At 44.8% G+C, this 23,019-nt stretch overlaps 1 protein-coding gene across 7 annotated transcripts in view; it reads left to right on the top strand.

Moving 5' to 3' along the window:
- ARHGAP40 (Rho GTPase activating protein 40) overlaps positions 1 to 23,019 on the top strand; it is a 43,414-nt gene that overhangs the window by 5,279 nt on the left and 15,116 nt on the right. Inside the window, exons 1-4 of one of the 7 annotated variants that reach the window (XM_054218172.1) lie at positions 2,547 to 2,586; positions 13,438 to 13,516; positions 17,832 to 18,034; positions 22,431 to 22,651. In XM_054218172.1, the coding sequence (XP_054074147.1) occupies positions 2,568 to 2,586; positions 13,438 to 13,516; positions 17,832 to 18,034; positions 22,431 to 22,651 (522 nt within the window). In that variant the 5' untranslated portion in view covers positions 2,547 to 2,567. Of the gene's footprint in view, positions 1 to 2,524; positions 2,587 to 7,047; positions 7,127 to 8,224; positions 8,652 to 13,144; positions 13,517 to 17,831; positions 18,035 to 22,430; positions 22,652 to 23,019 lie in introns of those variants that run through there. The other 6 variants (XM_054218173.1, XM_054218177.1, XM_054218171.1 and 3 more) reach the window with 6 other exon arrangements.

Below are 23,019 nucleotides of genomic sequence, written 5' to 3' on the forward strand. Positions count from 1 at the left end.
GTGATACGGTTGTTTTGGTCAAATATTCCAGAATCCTGGACTCACTCCAGCTTGTGCATAAGAAGGGTAAAAGTAGATAAAGGTAACAGCTGTATTTAGATGCGGTATTTCCTTTGACTAATGGGAGAGGAAGGATACCTCCTGGGAGCAATCCTTCTAACGATATCTCTAATCCAAAAGTTTCAGAGTTCATTCACTTCGTGCTTCCTACGCTCTCTTGGCCAGTGTAAAGGAGGCGTGAAGCTGCTGGATGTTTCCAGGCCAGGAAGAGTTTGGAGCAAGCACAGAGCTGCCAGGTCAGTTGGGAGAATTCAAGGCTTTATTAAATACCAGCACGCATCGTGGAAAAAGCTTTTTGGAGAATAGCTTTTTGTGAAGCTGCAACAATGTGTTATCTGGAAGAAAACCTAACTGGAGGGCAAATCTGTAATAGGACCAAGGTATTGCTTCTTTAAGTTGTTCCTGTGAACTCTGGTAGTGAGGTCTGTGGAGTTTTGTAATGGATTAGCATTACCTCATTGACAGCAAAGCCGATGGCAAAGAAAAACTAGTCTTTGTAAAGGTCAAGAAGCTGCTGCTTGGTTGCTAGCTGGGGATCTATGAATATCATTTAACCCTATACAAGTGCTTTTTCTGACAATAGTACTGAGTCAAGTGTCATGGTTCATTTGGACCTCTCAAGGTCACAGGAGGATGTATCCTGTGAATCCAACTTTATTACGTGAGCTCATTGGGTAAAAATCAAACAAGGTCTCAGTGCCCTTTCAATGGGCTGGGGTAATGTGCAGGCGTCCCAGTATGACAGTGGGAAGCCTGGGAGCCTCAGCAGTGTGAATGCTGATGGGTCAGCTTCAAAGCTTTTTTGGGTAAGGTGATGTACTTACACCTTCCATCATGGACGTGTGGTTCTGCCATTCCTGTGGGTTGTTCCAGTTATTTCTGAAGAGTTTCAGTCTTATCAGAAACTGCCCAACAGTTGCTTTTGCACAGCTGCAAGGACAGCAGGTCTTATCTCCTCCTCTCCTTTGTAGCTGGCATATGTGTCCCTCTTGCTCTAGCCCAGTGGTGTTGCTCCCAGCATAGATCAGGCTGAGCTGTATCTGAGCTGTGTGTTTGGCCAAAACCTGAGCAGGAGTCAAGTCAGCAGCCACTGTCCAGTGATGCCTGTGTCAGAAAATGTTCATTGTACAAATGCTTGGTTGCTTAGACCAGCCTGGTTGAAATATACCATCCTGAATGTCAGTTTGGTTGTAAGAGTTCATCAGACTTGCTAGAGCTGTGTGGTAAAGCATGGTTGCTGTAGTTTCTCTGCTTATGTGTATGTCTCTTATGAAATCTTTGTAGTTTTCAACTCACTTGCAAGTCTGAATTGAATTTGTTTCTTTAGCCTATTGGATTCGACAGCGCTTATTCTGTGGGTCATCTGTGTGATGTCTTCTTTTTGTGTTTGCAATAGCACTGTGTTACCCTGAATTTGCACACTGGGTGCAAACTGAAGAACCAAAGTCTCTTTTGTAACATCACTTGATGTTGATACCTGAGACTTCATATGTCTGATCTCCTGTTTGGCCCTGCAGTTAGAGCAGTGGATTTTTATACAAAAGCAAACAGCATGTGGGGATTTATAGGCACTGATCTAGTCTCTGACTGACCTTTGAGATGATCTTCACCGTTAACCTCACCTGCCCTGTGTTCCTCTTCCTTTAAATCCTGTGCTACGGAGTTTGGAAATGTTGGTGGCAAGCTCTTCCATTCCCTGCGTTGGCCCCTCAGTCTTGGATCATGCCTGCAATCTGATGATTCTGGGTTTCATAAAGACTCCTGGTAATTAAACTTTGTCATGAATATTTTGGAAAAACAAGCCCTCTCCTAATGAGTTAACAAACTCTTTACTAATAGCTCTGTAGGAGCTGTGAGCTGTGTTGTGCAATCAGGTTCGGCATCTCAACCAGTTTTGTTCCAGCTGTTGCATCGTTTATAGATGAAACTAGTACAAACAAGCTCTGCGTGGTGACTTCAGAGCAGGGTGCCAGCATAGCAAAAATAGTGACAGCTGACTTTTGTTTGTTTTAAACTTCTGAGCCTATAAAGCAGCAGCCCAGTTCTGTTTCTGTCCCGGCTCTCGTCCACAGGACAAATGAAGAAAATGCCCATAAATATAAATTATGGGCCACTTGTAATCTCTGCACACACAGAGGAGTTTGGATTCGTCCTGATGGACCTGTTACTGCTAAAGAGATGACAAAGTAGAACAGAAGCCTGTTAGGATGAATGATGGCACTCTTGAGTACAAGCACAACTGTTACTTAGGAGTGGAATAATTGGCACTTACTATTGCCTGACAGCTAAAAAAGAACTTCTGCTACTAGGCTGTATTAAATTTTCTCTTTATTTTGGAAATAATTGATTGAGCAATCAGGATCTCTAAAAATGCTGCTCCCTTTGAGGGGGGGGGGGGCGGTTCATTCTGTTCCCTTGCTGAGAGGCTGATGGATGTCCTACCCACAAATGAGCTCAGTGGCATTTCATTCCCAAGTAAATGCCCTGTATCCACGTGTGTAGGGACAATGTGCGTGGATCTATTTGGTAAGTATTTTTCTCTGGACCTTGAATTTGGAGCATTTAGGTAAGTGGATTTAGTTTTTATTGTAATCATTCAATAAGACAAGCTTCAATAACACAGAGGGGGTTCTAGCTTAATCTCTGAAGTAGTTTCAGCTAATCTGACCCAATGTAAAAACTGCTGGGGAGATTTTTAAAACTATAAGATACTAAAATATATCAAAAAACCCCTAAACAAAACACAGCTTTTGAAAACTACATTTGTACTTAGTCCACGCTCTGGTCTTCAGGTGTTTCATTTTTAATCTTAATAATTAGCTTAGTTGTGTAGCTATGATCGGGTCACTCCTACTTTTCTCCTCCTCTTCTCTTACCATCCTTGCTAAAACTCTAGCTTATCTGAGCCAAGCTATCAGTAGCTATTGTTTAGCTGTCTCATAACCTTGGTAGCTCTGAACCATTTGCTTCTAATGTGATCGTGGGGCCGTGCCACGTGCATGACTTCTGCTCTTTCAAGAGTGGATGTTTGGCATTCTTTGGGCAGTTACTCCTATGGGATGCCCAAAAACGCACTGACTCATGGTTGAGTTCAGCCCACGGAGCCCATCCCGCTGCTTGTGATTATGGTGCAGGAAATAAACAAGATGACAACCTAATCTATCACGTCTTTGGGCTGAGAACTGGGGGAGCAGATTAAGGTAGTTCATTTCTGACACTCTCTTTGTAGCTCTGTTGCCTCATCCCTTTCCCAGAAGGGAACAGAAAATTCAACTGGCAAAAATCAAAATGAGGTTTGTGAAACGGGCTGGGACGTGAGCTTGGGAATTTGAGCTCTTGCATATTCGTTTTTTATGAAAATTAAGGAGGTGGAAAGTGATCCATGAAGGTGGTGCTGAGGGCGAGCTCTGCAGTGTGGACTCTGGTCCTGTGTGAGCCCGACAGACACGGCTGGGCTGGTGGGAAATGGTGGTTACTCACTGCAGAGAGAGAGGGAGCTGATTGCTGATCCTCTGTCCCATCTGCCCCTCTTTGATCACACCTTAGAAATGATGCGTAGCATTGTCAGCTGGTTGCAGTGATAATAGGTCCCTGTGTTTGAAGGAAGTGAACAAGCAGCTTGGTGGTTATTAATCTGGTCCCTGTCACTTCTTTCTGCCTTTAGTGTCCAGTAGGAAAGACACGGTTTTTGCAAAGCACAGCACCCAGTAGATGTCAGGCACGTGTTTGAATAGGGAGGCAAACAAGGTCATCCTCAGTAACCAGCTAAGACTTCTAATTTTATACAGTCTGAAAATGCCCAGGAGGCAGAAACATATTCGATTTAAATCAGTAAGTCTTGGTTATTCATCAGAATAAGTGTTTTTGTGCATTAAGAATAGCTGCTATGTCTTAGCGCTTCCTCCCATTGTTACAGCTCTTCCTTGAGCAGTGGAAATGTTTTGGTGGTTTAAATTACCTTTACAGTAGTAATTAGGTTTAAGCAACTTTGCAGTTTGCTTATCTAAATATACATCTGTGTTTAAAGAGCGTGTGATTTTTTTTTTTTTGTTCTCCTTCACTCCTCAAAGCCATGACGTTATAAACCAGGGTGGGCAGCTGGAGGCAGTCATGTACCCAACCACTGGCCCGTGTCTGGTGGAGATCTCTGCTCAGAGCTGCTGCTGCTGATGGCATCGTGATGAAGTGGCTCTGGCTTCAATTGCCAGCCAGCTGGTCTTCCTCTACTACAGCATCGCATCCCACCAGATACCAGGGCTTCCTACTTTGCCCAGTGTTTTTTTTTTAAGTGTGAGATTAATAGCCATCTGCATGCAAACGATCTCAGCTTAGGAAGCATCTGTTCTTGCTGTTTGTCCACTCTTGAAGTCCTAATCCTCTGTTTATCACAAGTCTTGGGTGCAGTAAAGCAGATTATGTGCTCTGACATACAGTTTGTGGCTGCAGGCAGGTGGAGTTTTACAGTAAGGAGGGTCTGATCGTTCATCATCGAGTCTGAGCCGCCCTAAGTGTGGGTGGAGCAGGGAGGGTTGAGGGGGTGATGCTGGGTGGTTGAGGAAGGTGATGCTGTACCTCTCCACTTGCACTGGGATGATACTCCCGTGGGCATGCTGGTATCTCTCACAGTAGAATGACAAATTAGGTCTCGTCTCAGGAAGTAAAGTCACGAGCAGAAGCACTTTGTAGGGTCCGAGCGTTGCTGTTTCTTGTCAGCTCTTGAGCTGAGAGATGCTTGTTTGATCTCCCAGGCCAGTGCAGAGCCAGCGGGTGTTGTGAGGCTGGCTGCTGGTAGCTGGTTACCCAGACGTGATTGCAACTCAGTGCTTCGCCCCGAGCCACAGCCTGGGTGCTGCCTCCTTGGCAGGCTGGGAACAAGCTCGGGCTTGGATAATCTCACCGCCTTGGTGACTCCAGAAACTGTAATAATCTCTTAATCTTAATGGGGCCACGTGATGGATAGCTAACACTGCTTGAGGATTTTCTTAATATGTGATGGGGTGGAGGGGGGATAAATTATCTTCAGGCTTTCCTAATATTACATACTCTGTAAAAATAAACCTGCTGGAAAAAAAAGGATTGTGTGTTACGGATTTCAGGTATGGTCCGGTTTTTCCACTTTGCTTCACATCGCAGTGTCTTTCACTTGCATTTGATTTTCACGGTAACAAATTACTTTGGGGATGCTTGAAAAATGTAATGCTGCCATAAGATCTTGCGATGCAGCTCATGACCATTGGGTTCAAGCTGACCTGAAGGCACTGCCGTTGAGCTCTGTCAGGCAGCGCTCAGAGATCAGTCTCCCAGGCTGGTGGGGTCCCTGCGGTCTGGCAGAGGATTCCTGTCGTCTTTAGGTCTCTGGCCTGCACGTGCTTTGCCCAGCTGGAATTCCCAATTATCCAAGAGCACGTTGGATGTTTTCCCCTCTCCTTTTTGGTCCTGAAAAAATCAGGTTTACTGAGCGAGCCAAGTTGTGTCAGTTTGGCAGGATGTGTAGATACCTTCAGAAATAACTTGTGCACGAAAGCTGTGACAGTAACTGTGCTGGGTCTGTACCAGTGATTCATTTGAACTAATTGACTGCTGAGAGCATTGGTATGTCTCTTTGTCTCCATGTTGGAGTCAGATTCAGCTCCTGTGATCCAGATGATCTCTTCCTAGTGAGCTTGGCTCATCTCTGATGACGCTAGAAAGACTGTCCTGGAGCATGAAACATGCTGGAGAGCTCAAACTGGAGTTGTAATATTTATCTTGATTCGCTTTGTCTGAAAGTGCAGACTCAGCTGGCCTCATGTTCTCTTCTTCCACCTCTTTTCTCACAAGCTAGGAAATAAACCTGCTGATTATTCCTTTCAAATGCCATGAATAATCAAAGTCCAGACAGGAGTGAGTATGTGAAAGGCTGTAGATGGTAGTGCCACTGTTATTATCCACAGAGATCTGAAACTTTCAGTAATGCTTGTGTACTGCTTTATATGAGTAATCAAAGATGAGTGTATTATTAAGGAATTCTGTTTTCACTCTGGATGCTTTAAATTTGCCTCAGTTGTGCAACAAGGCTGGCTGACTTATTACTGCTGCGTTAGAAACCTGCCATGATGAAGCTCGCTTGTACAAGGGACTGGCAGCCTGCCTGTCTGAGTATCTGCTGGTCAAAAAGGACAACCAGATGGCTGAAGTTATTAAAAGCAATGTAATGAGAAGGAACATAGCTGAGAGATAAAAGAAATATAGTTGTGGGCTGTTGTCCCCACCTACTTGCAGTACTGGCAGCTTACATGTGCTTTTGCATACAGGAGAAGGAATGGCCTGAACCCCAACCACTTGTTTCAGGGCATGGTGCGCTTGGTGGGAAGCCTTTTGGAAAGGCTGGGTGCTCCCTGGCGAGAAATAACGTTTTCCTGAGTTTGTACAAACAGTGAAGCTTACAGCAGCCACATCTCCTCACGTACATGTTTTTGTTGTTGTCCCCTCCTTGCTCTCCCCTCCTGTCTCTCAAACCCTGGGCAGTTTGTGTGTCCACATAAGATGGTGTATGTGTCTGTCCTATGAAGCAACCGCTGCCCGTGTGCCAGAATAGAAGCATCAGAAATGCTTTCTTTTACTTCTTGTGCATTGCTAAGGTCTTTATTATTGCATGCGTTTTTTAGTAATATGCTGCCTACGTATGATTCAGTGCTGTTGTAAAAGCTGTGGCTCATGGATGGGCTTTTGTTATAACTGAATTTCACAAGCTGAGATTCTCCCAGACTGGTACATGCTGGGGTTTATCTTGGTTTGGAGCTGGTGGAGGAGAAGCTATGTGGATAACCGAGTTTTGAATTTGATCCCTTATGATTCTTATTAGGATCGCTTGCAGTGAATAAGCTAAACAAGAAGTATAACACACAATGTATATGCAAGGCCTGCTGGCCTATCAGGAACAGGAGCGAGCCGGGGAAGCCCGCTCTAACTCCAGCGGTACACAAGAGCTTTCCCACGGGCACCTTCAGTTACCTGGAGAAAGACCCATCTTCAGCACAGTGGTCTAAACTTTGGGGGGAGGAATAAAATCTTGCAGGAATTTCAGGTAAGTAGAATGGAGGGGAAAAATCCCATGAATATTTTTGCATACTTAGTGTGGGGAGTTGCGAGTCCCAGACCAGATTACCTTCTCTCTGCCTCCCTGGGGACTGAAGCTGTGCTGGGGTAGAGCCCAAGGCTGCGGGCTGGGGTTGTGCCTAAACCATGGAAAACTGATGTCATTTAACGTAGTGCAGAGGGTGTTAATCAGAGATCCTTCTTGGACGTAGCCAGGGCTCTGCTGGCGGGTAGGCTTGGGCCAGAGTGTGGGCTGATCCTGCTCTGCGCAGGGGAGCACGGTGGAATTTGGGCACTGTTCCTCCTGCGACAAATCGGCTGTGTGTTTGCAAGGTGGGGTGAAAGCGGCTGGATAAATAGCTGTATTCATGGGTAAGGAACAAAACTGAGAGGGCCTCTGCTTGCTTTTATGAGGGATTGTCTCTAAAATAGCTGCTGCTGCTGCCCTTTAAGCTGTTGCAGGCAAAGCAGGCTGAGCCATAGATCGTCTTACTGGGAGTATTGGAAACAAGGAGCGGGGTTATTACTTGTGCTGGAGAAGCTTTGCGTGTCTTCGTTAAGGAAACTTTACATAAATGACTTGTTTGTCCCTTTAACTTCAGGATTATAAATGGTAAATGTTAGAGGAAAGGGAAGTTACAGAAACACTGTGAAAGGAGGTTTGGTGGAGAGAATAACAAGGAAAGAACAAAACCTGTTAGGATGGCGAGGAGACGGAAATTTGATTGCTTTAACCCTTCACTCGCTCGTGTGTCGCTTGTTGATGAGATTTTTAAAGAAGGATCTGGATCTTGCAAAATATTCTCTGTGGGTGTTACGGGTTTACGCTGCTCTTTCAATACCAGCATCTTCCATCCAGCTGGGATTTACTCACTGCTCAACTATGTCAGTAAATGCTGAATTTGCTTTTTTAATAAGTGCTCGGATTGTTTGCTGCCCTCCCTGAATCCCTAGGCAGATACTTCATGCTTTTCTTGCTTCAGAGAAGTACAATTTTGAGGAGCAAATATGCTGTTTGACTCCTCCCTCCCAGTGCTGCCTGTGGGAGTTACCTTTTCACGCGGCTGAGGCTTGAGTTAATATTTAGCAAGGCTTAGCTTCAGCCTGGGCTTGGAAATAACTCCTTGCTGTTTTCTGGTTGCTCTGAGGGCTGGATGCTGGCTGGGGGCTGTGTCCTTCAGCCTGCGTCCCAGGCGTGGGCGGCTCAGCCTCGGGCACTGCTGCCTTGAAGGCGCAGGTGGATTTGCTGTGACTTCTGCTTGCTCCGCCCGGGCGGGTGGATGCGGGGAGGGAGGAGAGGATGCTCGCGGCCACCCAGCCGGCACCTCATGGGTGATGAAGAACGGCTCTTCGTTATCAGGCTCAGCAGCAGAGTGGTACGGATGGACTGACTGCTGCTCTCCTTCCGATCTGGACATGGATAAGCACGGCATGTGTGGCTCTGGGGCCACCAGAATTGGGATCCCCAGGCCCCGAGTGGCATTGGTGCCTGGCCGGCTGGCCAGCCTCGGCAGGTACGGAGCGTGGTTGTGCGGTACGGGGTGATGGCTGCTCTCCTTCCTCCCGAAGGCAGGGTGTAGAGGTAGGGCAATACCTGGGGCAGGATAGGTGGAAACAAGGTAAATTTCTAGAGGTGAGCAGGCTGTAGTATGCTCTTTAAAGCTGTGCTCTGACTGCCTTGATCATAAAATGAAACCTATTAAAACACACCTTTTTTTGGGTGTTAACTCAATAACTGAGTGCAGCAAGCTATGGAGGTGGGACCTGGGGGTGCGTGTGTGGCTGGGGGGGCTGAAATGCAGACTGTGTGTTTCCTTGTGATTCAGTGGTAACACTGTCGTGGCAGCCTGCGGCGTTTGAGGGCTGTTCAGTGATTTGTAGAACTGCATGAAGGTAAGAACTGCATACTTACAAATATTGCGCAAAGCACAAGTCCTAAAGGATACAACTGAACATTGAACTACTTTGCTTGACAAACACTGTACTGTTTGCGTGCTTAAATGACTGAAGACTTCATCTTAGAAGTTTGCACAAAGTTTCAGAATGTCTCCCTGCTGCAGTAATTGAAACCTGTTGGTTTTGTGTGAATTCATGGTGATTTTATTTCTAACCAAAGCTCAAGTTTTCATGTTTCTGTCTGACTTCTCATTTTTCCTAGTCTGCTTTGACCTTGTGTGTAGAAGCAAGAAGGGAAATCTTTAAAAGATTGCAGGCAAAATTTGAGATATTAAAAAATATATTAATAATAGTATTAGGGGGAATGACACAGGAATAATATGGTAAATTACTTTAAAATTACCCATGCGTAAGAGCACTAGACTGGCACCTTGAGTATTGCAGAGTTTCTTTGATAAAAATCAAAATATTCAGTAACAACTTACAGTTTTTGCTGAACAAGTTAGTTGAGTGTTTGAACTGATGCCAGAACACCTCGGGGGTCAGGTCTGAAGAGGTGCTACAGCAGGAACCCCAAATTTGCTCACTAACTTTGACCAAAACACTTAACTCCTAGCAAGTGGCAATTCATGTCGGTTCATTTGGCACTCACTAGCAGGTGAAACGCGTCCCGTATGTCCTGCTCTGCTAGGATTGACCTAAAACACGCCTATACAATAAGGTGATGATACGCCAACCATCCTGGTTTTCTAATTAATTGACATTAATGACTGTTTATTTTTGCAGCAGTGACTGTGGTATGCTTGTTGGTTCCCATAAAGACACCTGCCAGCTTACCTGGTGATGGGGATGTCGTGCCTCCAAAGCACTGCTGAGACAAAGCCATTGCCGAGCCAGCTCTCCCTGCCTCCTCCTCCTCCCCTCGGCGTTGTACGTGGGGTGGCTGGGGACAATGGCCCTGGGCTTACAGACAGCATTCCAGCTCTTAGAGAATTAGTTATAAATCTCAGCTGGGGGGGAGGTTTTTCATGGCAATGTAGTAGCAAAGCACTTTGTCTTATGTCTAATAACTCTTACCTGGGAAATCCAAGCACGGAGCTCGTGACTGTCCTTCCTGTCTTCCCACATCCCTAAACCCCTCACGCGTGAAGCATAGCAGGATTCCAGCACACCTCTCACCCCCTCCTTACTTTGTGCTGGCCAGCAGGTTACTCTGGTGACCTCTTCAAAGTCTCTTGCCTGTTCCCATACATGTGAGCTACAACTTACAATTACTCATTCTCTGCTGTGATGTAGGTACAGCTGGTAGAATGGGCTACAAGAAGAAATGAGTTCTATCATCCTGATTTACTCTAAGTTTAATGCTAAAGAAGTTGTAGGACAAATATTTAGTATGTTTGAATCTGCTTTGGTAAAAATCCTTTGTGTTAATGAATGATCACACAAAAAATAAGTTCACAGCCTTTTTATACAGGATTCAAACACGCTAGCAGTCTTTCCTCTGAAAGCCATGTGGTTCTTCATCCCCTTTGTCCCTAAGCTGGGCAGCTGAGGTATGTGGAGGTTGAGCATCTTGCCTAAAGTCATGGCAGTGATGGAAATAAAGTAAGGATGTCCTGTCTGACGTAACGGTAGCATGTGTTGAGGATGTGTTCAGTAACTGGGAGGTATTGACTCATTCTGGCCTCAGTAAGATCCCTGGCATGTGTGCCATAGGGCTGTGACAGCCAAGTCACCGAAGGGTGGTGAGTCTGTGCCATCCGCTTCATGGGAATCCCGTGCAGAGGCTCAGCCTTGTGGCAGCCGGAGGGAGCCTGGGGCAGCGGCTGTACTGGGAATGGGGCGATGGGTGAGGACAAGGATGTGGGAGCTCCTGTCTGTAGCCAGCGCCACTAGTCTGTGGGGCTTGCCACCCCGTCCTCACTGGTTGGTGGGGCTTGCCATCCTGGTGTCATGCTGATAGGTGGAACCTGAGTGGCAGAATGGACCTTTGTGGCTGCTGGACAGACAAAGCTGCTTGTGTGTTTAGATGAAGTGGTTTCGGTGGAGTGTGTGAAGTTGGACATATGGATGTAAATGCCACCTTTTAATAAATGATTCTCCTATAATCATCTGGTAGATCAGGCTTATCAATTCACAGTTCCATTAAAGATCACAGTACTCCTAAAGCTTTGTTTTGGCCAGGTACCCCTTTCTCGCGGCCGGATTTCCGTGTCAATGAAAGGCCCTTCCTGTTTGGCTTACCGTGCTAGCGCAGGGAAAGTGAACAACGGGCTCGTCTGCAGTGACCTTACAGTGAAACAAAAAAACCCACATACAGAGAGCATGGATTATGTCTTCTGAGGCCAAAACAAACTCTAGCGTGATGGGACAGACACCCAGCTAATAGACTAAACTAAACATGGCTTTGAATATTTTTAATTTGGCTGTATCTGCATGCATTTATCAATCTGGTGTTTGTTCTGCTCTGAGTTTCGGTCTCAGACACCTCCAGGCAGGTCTGTAATTACAGGCAAATTTCACTATTCCTTAGCTTGCTTGTTTAGACCCTTACTAGACAGAGTGGAGACAGGCCTGCTCCCAATGAAGGCCTGAGACACAGATACTGAGATGGAGTTTCTTTGCCCTTAAATACTTTGATCGAAACATTTATTGTAAATTATAACCTGTGCTTTATTTAAAGCTCCCAGTGCTGTGGTGGAGGTAACCTCTGGAGTTCAGGTCCATCATGGAAAGCGACGGAGGCGCTAAGCTAAGGCAGCGTGTTACACCCAAGTGTCAGGATTCAAGTCTCTCATCCACGTAGCACTGGGCAAAGGATCACTGTGTTGTCTTTCTGGTGTCGCTGGGCATTCCAGGACAGGAGCTGGGGAGTGCCTTCTTGTTGCTGGGGGGAGGGAAAGCTGGGTCTGGTATGAAATACTCCACGCACGCAGAGCTCTCTGGAACGTCCTCTTTATCACTTGCAGAACAGGCTTCTTCAAAACAACCTTAAATGACGTGGCTCCCTGAGCTGCTTGCATAATGGAAGATCTTGATGAACTGATCGCTGTGTTACTGAAAACAAGCTGTAATCTTATTAGCAAATTGTAGTAGTGACATCTGAGCTATTCGTGCTGGTGCTAGAGAGGCAGAGCTTCAAGTGTGCTGTCCCATGGGTGCGAAGTCCTTGGTAAAATCCCTTAATGTGGACATAAGTGGTGACTGGCAGCAGAGCTATATAAAATAGCCTGGGCTAGAGGCACTGTGACTTCTTGTAGGGGATGCTCTGAATGAAACTACTAGGTATGGGAGCAAATCCCCTACGGTTAGAGATATGTAAAGGTGCGTGTCAGCAGCGGCAGCCTGCCTCTAAGATCGTTTTAATTCTGCCTCTTTAGGTGCTTTCGTTTAGTTAAGCCAGGGAAAGTAAAGTGTGGCAAGAGTGTATTGGGTAAATTACCGTTCATCGCTGCCACAGTAATTTGATAATTAGTCTGTCTTTGCTTTTATGGTCTGGTCCAAGGAATTTGAAACAGCCATGTGCTTTTAGTTTTCTCCTAAGATTGCTTTTTGCTGCCTGTTTAGACCCTTACTAGGGGCCTAAACTAGGGAGGAGGAGGGAATTGGTAGTCTGCAGTGTTTGTACTTTGTGTACAAAATTTGGAGAATTGTAGGAGTAATGAAGACAGGCTTTAAAGATTTGGAGTAAAGCTTGCTTTTGATTTGGACTTCTGATAGAAAACTTGTGGAGCTTGCGTCCACAAGGCATCTCCTGGATAAATTTGCTGTGTGTGTTGGGAATGGAGTTTTGTGTAATTCTCTGCGTCTGAATAAAATAACTGATTATGAGTATTTAAGCTAAAATTCTGGTAAGTAGATTGACTTCCTTCATGCAAGAAATTGTGCTTATATTAACGTCGATACCTTTGAAAGACTGAGGCTTAAACTTCCAATAGTTTCAGTAAGCAAAATATATCTATATTTTGTGTAGATATAGATATGTGACTTGCTGCTTTAGGATTTTTCTCCAGGTTTTTGAATACTTGTATCTGTTTCTGGATGCCTTTACCCTACTACACGATTTTAAACAAGAAAACCCGTGCTAGGCTAATCTTGAGGTGATTCTTTTTCTTCAGAATTACCTACACAGCTCTTCATTTGAGTTTAAGCTGCTGGCTCAGGGTAGGAACTTGGAATCAAAGTGAAGAGTGGCTTTTTCCTGCATGGCCGTTTTCATTTGTTTCTTTCAATCTTGTGCTTTTGTACCCATTGATTGTGTTTGACCTTGAAGTAAACTGAAAGCCGGTAAGATGTGCGTATGTTGTGACGCTAATGTATTTTTGTTCTCTGACTTAGTGTCTTTATCTGTCAAAATACTGCAACCAGTTGATAGACTAATTTCTTCCTCTTTTTCCCTGTCAGAAGAGCTTGTGTTTCATGCTAGCACTCTGAATTGCTATGATGCTGTAAGTTGGTGTGCGGCTCCGAACTTGCTCTTGAGGTTAACTCCGACTTCTTACATCTGTTTCTTTGTTTCATGTGTGCCTTTGTGCTTGTTCCAGATATTTGGAAATGTCTTTAAAAACTAGGTGCTTGTGTGTAAGGAATGCCTTGAATAGCTTAATTCTTCTGTTCTTGTTGCCGTTTTCTCTTCTTAGTTTTTCTGGAAACAGTATTAAAGGAATTTGATTTTCTTGGCTTACACTTGTGCCCTCCTGTTCTGTTTAAAATGCTTAAGAAGAAACTTTATTTGTTCATCTGCTGGAGAGGTATTTCAATGAGGGAAGGATGTTGAGCAAGCAGTGAAGTAGTCTAGGCAGCTACAGATCCTTTGAGAAGCTCTCTGACGGGAATGATTCAAGCCTGGAATGAACAAATGCATAGCAACGGTGTTTATTTTATTTTGATATTCAGAAGGGCCAGGAGTTGCATGAGTGTTTGCAATATCTTTGCCGTGTGTTGACAGTATCTAGGAACAGATCAGAAACTACTCTGAGACTTCATATTCTAGCCCAGGACCGGTGAGCCACCAGCATTCAGTCAGTGCTATGCAGGCATGCAGATCTTGCTCAGGGCTACCAGTGCTCTATGTGAAGAGGATTTATAGAAGAAATAATAAGAAAATGAATCATATGAGGTCCGCGCTGGTCTAATTTCTCATAAATCTGCTATTAATGTTGTTAAGTCAGGGTTAGACTGAAGGCGTTAGGGGAGTCAGCTGAATGAATCTCAAGCCCCGTTAAAACTGTCCGTGCTCTTAAACAAGAGGAGGAGGTTGCATTAGGATGGTCAGTCTTTCCACAGGGTCATTTTTTATGGTTGTCCTTACTGAGATCTTTCTGCAAGTTTGCTTTTTGTTGAGTTAATTTTTAAAACTTTTTAATCTTAAGCTTTTTGTTATGTTGGCAGTGCAACTGAGTGAACTTGATTATTCCGTCTACTCTTTGCCCAGTTGCAACTGAGTGATTAACATTTTAAGCCAACAATCTACACTTTCAATCTAAACTGTTGCTATGTTTATACGTCACAGATTGCCCTCCGTTGACTTGGGAATGCAATGAGGAAGAACAATCTCCTAGGTGCACTGAATCTAAAATTAACCTTCCACCCAGGTCGTTGGATTTGTAAACCACTGTGCAGTGTGTTCAAGAAAAAAAAAGTATTTAGACCAGAAAATAAAACACTTTCTAAATTTAAAGGCCTGACTTCGGTGTTTTCCTGTAACACAGGAACAACAGCAGTAGCTTGGGATTTGTAGAGCTGGGCTTTGGGTCCTGCTACTGCTGTGTAGAGCTGCTATGTGACGTTAGCATCCTGCACCTTGCTCAAATAGGATTTTGTGCCTTAGCCTGTGAGGTTCTTGAGACAAGAAGTTAGGATGGCTTTTGGGCTGTTTGATGCACAATTAGGTCAAATATGGCTCTCCTAGAGTAGGCATATAGTGTGAGTGACGGTGGAGCTTTTTTGGTGCAAGCACTGCTAGACCATCAGCATTTCCAGCTCTGGAAGGAAGCAAAATAACTGTGGGTGGTGCAGAAGCACAAGCTGGAGTGGGACAGGGATACAGCAGTTCTCTGTTGCCTGGCAAAACTATATTCTTGCACCAGTACTATGTTGTCTTGATGTGGACTGAAGGTGCTGGTAGATCAAAAAGAGCTGCTGGTAAGGCTGTAGCCTGAAATCTGGGCTCTAAGGATGTTGTGACCCTTCTTAGATGTACACGGGGAATCTGCCCTAATGCTTTAGATAAGTATCACTCCACTTGGTTGTAGTCTCTCCTGGACTAAAACTTGGATTCAGAATCTGGCATCTGGCTAAGTCGCACAGAACATCGAAGTCAAGAGTCACCCTTTTGAAAGATCTGAAGACTGTATTTATGTTGGCTTAAAATGTTGTGGTTTTTTTCCAGGCAGGCCTGTGGCAGGTGTGGGGAAGGGATTGTCATAGCTATGTGTGACACAGGCTTGCCGCAGAGCGCATGTGCTGGGTGCAAGCTGCTGCTTGGGTCTCGGGTAGGTTCTGCTGGATCCGCAACCCTGGTTATAAGTGGTGCTTTGGTGTGAATCCACAGAGATTTCTGGGATGCTGGATGAGCCTGCCCTACGCTAGGCTGAACATGAAGCAAAGGTACATTTCAGAGCTGCTTTGAGATATATAACCTAGATCCCACAGTACTATTGAGCAGTAACTTAGGGCAAGAATAATAGTTGTGTGCCTGCTGAATGCCTTTAGTAGAGTAATTAGGAGAGCCTGTAAGATGGTTCTTTAGCCTGTGTAGGGTTGTGCATTGGGAGACTGCTGTTTAGTACAAGTTCAACTTCTAGCACTGAGATGACCAAAACCAAGTCCCTCAAAATAACTTAAAATCCTCCTTTTAGTTTCATGTTGCAAGTGATGATTTCTGTTGACTGGCATGTAATAGAATTCTAGTGAGATATCATGGCGAGGTATTAAACAGTCTTTTTGATGCTAGCAAGGTGGCTTTATTTAAATCTAATACTTTTAAGAGAAGGCTGTCAGCAAATGTGAGAAAATGGAGAAGAGTACTAAAGATGAAGAGTTAATGTGAGAGATGTGATCTAAATTTTTAACTCCTAATGGGTAAAGATATAAGTAAAAGGTTGAAAGGGGGAAATAATTGTTTGAGATGGTAGCTGTAATCTGTACTAGAACTGAGATGGACATGAACTATGAAGGTTAAAAAAAAAATTAAAAAAATAAATAAATCTTGGATTGACTATTCAAATGCTGTACCAGGCTGTGAGGTGGCACCTCAACTGGAGGCCTGTTACTTGGATATACAGGAGTAGGAAAGGAGGTTGGGGGTAAGGTGGGCATGGGCAGTAAACAAGCAGATCACCTCTGCCCTTGTCAGAGGCAGACTGGGTGGCCTAATAGCTCTTTTCAATCTTTGTGTTCCTGTAAAACAAACAAAAACCTTCTTATTCTTGTTCTCAGTGCTGTTTCTGGCTCCAGATGTTCCTGGAATGATGGTTATTGCTTTAGTTTTGACCTTTAGAAGAGAAGGGTTGCCTATGTGTGTGTTAGAAAAAGGCATGAGCATAATATGCCTGCACATGTGTAAATAAAAGTGAAGAATATCCTACAACATATGCCTCTTAGTTGTTAGATCTTCAAATTTAGCCCTTCGTGACTTGAAACACTTCTTATAACAGAAGCAAGTTAGTGCCAGAAGTGCTAATAATGGCTTTCTGGAATGGAAGAAACTAAAACTTTCCAGATATTTTGCCATCTATAACTTCTTAAATCCTTCTAGGGTTAGGAGGCTAAATTGCATTTTGTGGATGTTTTGTTGTCATGGTTTTCAAGGCGTAAGACTCAATCAGCTTTTCTTGTGGTGAAACTAGAAGGTGATTTTGATCTGGGTTTGGTGGTGGTGGCTGCTCACAGGTGTTTTGCAAACCATCCAGAGTCGGCGTAGTGTGCAATCTCTTTAATTTTGTATTCATAAATTGAACCGTTGAGGTGTGTTCATAAGTAGATTCCACTTATCCCAATTTTTTTAAGTCTTTAAAAAGATGTACAGCAAGGTTTAAATGGCTTGTAACCCTTTGAAGAAAATTAAAATTCATTTTAGGAGAGGCATTATTTTCTGAACCGATGAGAACCTCACGGCTTTCTGCAGAGACGTTGAAAGCTGAACAAGGCCAGTCTGGGACTTTGACTGCCCATGAATTAATCAGCAGGCTGGTAAGAAAATTCTGTAGTTTGGGTTTCCCAGGACACTTGTGCTGTTTTACAGCTGAAAAACCTGGTCTGGGCAGGAAAAGAGGGCCTCAAACATCTGAGTTGTTTATTGCATGAGCTGAAGTGCAGGAGACGGAGCTGTGCCGGTTTTTGCATACGGAGGACAAGGCTACGGGATTCAGTCTGCTGTAGCTGGGAGCTGTTGGGCTTGCAGTACATGTCAGATAGTCAGAGCACACGTGCACCAGGCTTGAAACATCTTGGTTGTTTGTAAATGTAGAGGATATCTGTGCAAATTTGCAAGGGAGACTCGGAAGCAAGTGCGGGAATGGTAGGTGGTATCTTGGAGGTCGCTGGAAGGACAGCATCGGGAAACCCGTGTTGGTACTGTGCTCTCTTGCATGTTTGGACAGCAGGCTTTCCCCTGTGCCCAGGGGATTTGATCCCAACCTTGCCTGTTATTGCTAAACACTAACCAAAGGAAGTCTAGCACTTACCTCTGTTTGGCTTTTATTGCAGTCATTAATCAATGAAGACCACTCTATTGTGAATGCCGTATGTGAATACATGTAGCTTAATATCTCTCTCCTTATCTCTTCCTCTCTCAGTACCAGAAATTGCCCTTGCAAAATGAGCCAGCTTCCTCCGAAGAGTTCTTTGGCATCCCCAGTGTCAGAGGGCACGAATTCCAGGGTAGAATCTTTGGACAACTTGTCAATGGACAGTTTTTGGCTGGAAGTAGAAAACATTAAACAGAGCGCTGAAGCCGAGCAAGAGGAATGCAGCCTTGCAGATGTCAAAACACAAGAGGGTAGGTTGCCAAAACTGCTGGGAGTGAGGGGAAGATGATGAACACCTTAGAAAACTTGCTTATGTGCCTGAATGATTTAGAAGCATGTTGGAATATGGTTAGGATATTACCGGACAAATCAGATAAATACATATAGATAGAGAGATTTTTTTTTCATTGGGTGGTGGCTAACGCCTTGCAGAAGGGGGGTGCTAGCCTGGCCTGGCTTCAGCTTCTGAAATAAAGCTGGCTCTAAAGGTCAGGCAGGAGTATGTTTGAGGCTCCAGATTTTTTCAAACCTCCCCCACTAAGTGTGGGTGCTCTTGCTCCCCAGGCAGGTGGCTGTATGGTAAACACACTGTGACAGCTGATGGTGTTTTCGAAGGTTTGTTTGTGTATGTGGTTCTGAGACTTCATCATAGTGGCTTTCATGAGCTGCGTTTGTGGAAGGCAGACTATTCCCACCTCTAATTTTCTATTCAAGAAACCATAAGAAACATCCAGAATGACTTGAGTCTATCCATACAAGGTTTTTCATTTATGCCTCCTTTTATTTATTTTTTTTTCCTCTTTCTTTTGAAGACTGCTTCATGTGTATGGGCTGCTTTTAATGGACTTTCTGTAGCACTGCTGTTATCCAGTATTCTGGAATAACTGGGACCTGGGTCAATTGCTTTTTGACATGGGAGGTACAATATCCTCGGGCGCTGGAGGGATGACAAACGGTGATAAGCGCCCAGCGATCCCGCAGATCAGCATCACAGATTTTCTGGGTCCTTGTTGAAGAATGTGATTTAGTTGGGAAGTACATCCTTTTGAATGGTTGGGTTTGCAGCCTGTGCAGCCCACAGCTCTTGTGCTGGCCCGATAGTGAGAAGGATCTGTGTATGTGATGGGGAGATGTTTGAGTGACAGTCCCCATCTGCTGCCGTGCTTGGGAAGAGTGAATAGCAAAGAGGGGGCTCCGGAGAGCAGGGTGGGAAGATCATCCAGGTCATTAAGCTGTTAGTGCCCCTGCATAAAGGACATAAGTTTGGTTTTTAGAATTGTAAGAGATGCAAAAGTGACTCAGAAAATGAGTGCACCAGGAAGGAGACTCTGGAAAAGATGCCATGCCATGAGATGAAAGGCTGTCTGGGATAGCCGAAACACTGATATGCTAGAGGCAATTTGATTACTGTGTGTAGGCAGGGATACAAGGAAAAGTGTCTTTTAATGCTGTTTATTAATCTAGCAGGCAAGAGCTGACTGCTTAATTGGCCTTTGAAACCAGACAGACTTGAAATGATGCTCGGAGTAGTGAAGCCTTCCCAGCAGGCTGGGGAAGGAGGTGCGGCATGCTCAGCCTCCTGCTGCCTTCTGTGAAGGAGCTTAGTCAAATAAGTGTTGTGCTGGAAGCATCAGGAGCAAGGGGAAACTTCAGATGGTGCGGATGCAGGAAGCTGGACTTGACTGGTGCCTCTTGGCTTTCATGTCTCTGCAATTTATGGTTGGAGCACCGCGAGGTGGCAATGCAGCTTCAGGGCTCCTCGGAGCCAAAGGCACCATCGTTCTTTGCATAAAGCCTAAGAAGCTGTGCTTGGGCAGGGGCTGACAGCTCTGCCTGGGGATGGCGTGGCTCAACCTGCCAAATAGCTGATTGTAATCGCAGTACGGGGACAGTGTGGAGGCTACGTGTAGATAAGGCATTGCAAAAATGCTGACCCAGTTGGAGAACGCTGGTCTCCTGTGCAAGGGATGGCACAATGGGAAGCTGCTTGTGACCTGGTGTCCTGGGAGGCCAGCGTGGGACTTCGCAGGAGAACTGGGTCAACGGAAAGGCGCTGATGATGCTTGTGACCTCACTAACGGTTCAAGGGGGCAGAAAGTAGCTTTTTCTGGAAATGTAAGCAGCGTTGTCCTTTCTTTGCTCTCTGCTGTTTATCCAGCTCTCTCCAAGGTCTGACTGCAGAGCAGGCTGATAACGTATGCATTCTGTGCAGTAGTCCCGCTAAAATATCTGCTAGTGTCCTTAGAGCATGTAATCATGGCTGAGACGTGTCTGCAAAGAGTGATTCTCCTCTACCTTCAAAAACTACATAGAAAGATGTACTGAATGTTTAGCCTGAAATTGTAGGATGCTTAGCTGTCCTTTAGGGGTTTGTTTGAAACTAAATGCTTTATTATGAATGCTGGTTTTGGCTAGCTTATGTTTCAAGTAAGCTTCTGGAACTGGTGTTCTTTAGTTTTGCACATTTATTCCCAGTTGTGCCCCGGAAATGCTGCTTGTCTGGAATTCATGAGGCAAATTGTAGCAGCTCTCTAAGTTTATACCTGCAGCTCAGCTTCTGTGGCCTTCTCAGTTCTGACATGATTCTTTCAGATTTCCTCCTTCTCCCCTTAAATAACCTATTTTGCTGGTTTCCTTTTGCGTTCCTGGCAAACATAAGTGTGCCAAAAATAGAGGAATTAAAATCTGGTTCTTTGGCATCAGATGGGGCCATAGGCTCACACGGATGTCCGATTTAGGGCCTGCTGTTTAGTATTGTGTGTTAGATTAGTTTCCTGTTATGACTGGAATTGGGTATTTTCAAAATTTGCAAGCAGTATGCTTAACTTCCTTTGGTTCCTAAAGACAAAATAAACCAGAAGTCATGTGCGGTGTGCTGCTGTGAAACCACGGATGTAGGACAAAGAGCTGTACCACCAGGAGCCATGAAGGGGACCCCGAGTGCCTGAGCAGCTGTGACCAAGCCAGGGGTACCGGAGGATGCTCTTACCTCTTTGCTTCTCTACAACCAGACATGGGAAATGACCAAAACTTAAAACCACGTAGGAAAGCTAGCTAGTTGGCTAGAAGATTCGTTCGAGGAAACACTTTGCTTTAGGTCCAACTCTTCTTATTGTGGTGTGAATGCTGAAAAAAGTTCTGTTTCGTTACAGCACCTAAGAAAACAGAGCATGCTCTGAAAAGGGTTTTAATGGAGTCACAATATGGTTTTGCAAGTTACACGAACACAGAAGCTTCCCCAGAAAAATTATTTAATCTTTCAAGAAGAGCTGCATGGCTTTTTTATTATTGATGCAGCAATAATAAAACTTTGAGCAGCTGTGATAACTGAGAAGATACTGGTTTGCATCAGAAAGGAAGAGTGGGAACGAACTGTTCTGTTTCAGTCAGTTCAGTTGTGACTTTTCTTTTTTCCCAGTATAACCTTTGGTAGAGTTCTGTTGGAGCTGCCCACAGTGAATTAATGCGATACGTAGAATTGAAAAGGTAAAGTCTTTGTGGTGTTCACTGTATTCAAGTTGAAGCCACCTCTTAAATTGCTTCTTTTATCCTTGGATTTGAAGTAGCTGCCTTGCTCAGGGCACTTTCTCACTTGCACAAAGGGCTCACCCCATAAGGAAAAAATTGTCTTCTGTGTTTGAAGTGCAGCTTTATATATATTGAAGAATGAAGTGGAACTGAGCTTGTTTGAGTAACGCTGCTGGTACTATCTCCAGGCTTGTCACACTTCATTCTGGAGCTGGAATGGTCTTTAATTTGAGTGATGTTTTGAATAGGCATAGACATAAAGCAAATGCACAGAGTAAGAATAACATTTCTTGCTTTTGTTGAATGACTGTATGCGTAGCAATACACTTAAAAAGGTAAAGAATAGGGATGGTGCATTTGAATCTACCAGATCAGTGTCCGGATATTAAAAAAAGAAGAAAAAGTTGTTGATACATAGGCATGTACATAGATAAATAAAACTTAAAAGAAATAGCCAAATAATTTGGAAGATTACGAAAGTCAAATGTGCAGTGTTGTATGTTGTGGCTTCCCACAGACCTTTTGTCCATTCTCAAAGCTGTCAGAGGATCGGGTGTGCTGCGGAGGGAGGCACCGCCATTCATTCCGAGCTTGCTGTGTGCTATTGGCCACAGCCGGAGCTCCCCTTTGCACAGGCAGCCTGTGTAAAGGCAGATTTAAGCAAGTGCATCTGACTTTCTTCGTGTGTCCTGTGAAATCCCCCACTGGGTTCCATTCGGTTGCAATCTTTGTGCTAAATAGCATGCAGTCACACTTGTTGCCCAGCTTCTGAGGGAGCCTGAGTTCCTGGCATTATCCATACCTCCCTAGTTTTTTCTTCTCTCTTTCCTCACCTAGGGTGAGGAGAAAGGAGTATGTGGGCACTTATAGCTGCCTAAAGTTCTCTGTCTCCTCTGGTTTCCCCCTGCCACCCAGCTGGGTAGCTGGGAGTAGGGCTAAGATTTTGAGAATACCCATAGCTTCCTAACAAAGATGCGGCTCCCTTCCAGTGATGTCCCACTGCTGCCCCGAAAGGGGAACGCTCAGGCGTCTGGTTTTCTGCCCCTGAAGTGTTTCAAGCACTCTAATTGCTGTTATCCTTTCTCTTCTCGCTTGCCTGTCTCATCCCTTGCCTCCCAGAGGGAGAAGCTGAAGCTGAGTGGCTCCAGGACGCTGGTCTGTCCGACCTCCTCGGGGACCGTGCCTCGGAAAACGATAACATCGTGCTGCTCTCCACCCTGACCAAGACCCAGGCTGCTGCTGTGCAGCGACGCTTGGACACCTACTCCCGATCTCGGAGGAGGAAGAACAAGCATCCTGTGCGTGATGTCCGGGACATTTTTGGAGTGGTCAACTCTGAGGTATGTTGAATTAGTGGCATCTCCTGAAAGGCTTTGTTGCATTGTGATAACTTACTTGGCTTTCTGGGTCTACGGCTACTTTCACTTCCAAATAGACGACTTCATCTTTTGAGCTGAAATGAAGCTGAGATTGTAGAAATTCTGTATCCAGGTCGCAGTGTTGAGCAATCGCTACAAAACCTGTAGATTCATAAATTTCCTAGAGACTGCTGAAAGACTTCTGTATAGTGCCTACAGCGCTGCAGCCTCCTGGAGCACTGGCGTCGTTTGGAGCCCTCTTGTGTCTTCTTTATTCCAGTGTTGTGTTAAATCGTTAACCAAAAAAAGAGAGAACTTCAGAAATTCATTTCTGATCAGCTGATCTTGCA

This window comes from Rissa tridactyla, chromosome 12 (assembly GCF_028500815.1).
Source record: "Rissa tridactyla isolate bRisTri1 chromosome 12, bRisTri1.patW.cur.20221130, whole genome shotgun sequence".
Taxonomy (NCBI): Eukaryota; Metazoa; Chordata; class Aves; order Charadriiformes; family Laridae; genus Rissa; species Rissa tridactyla.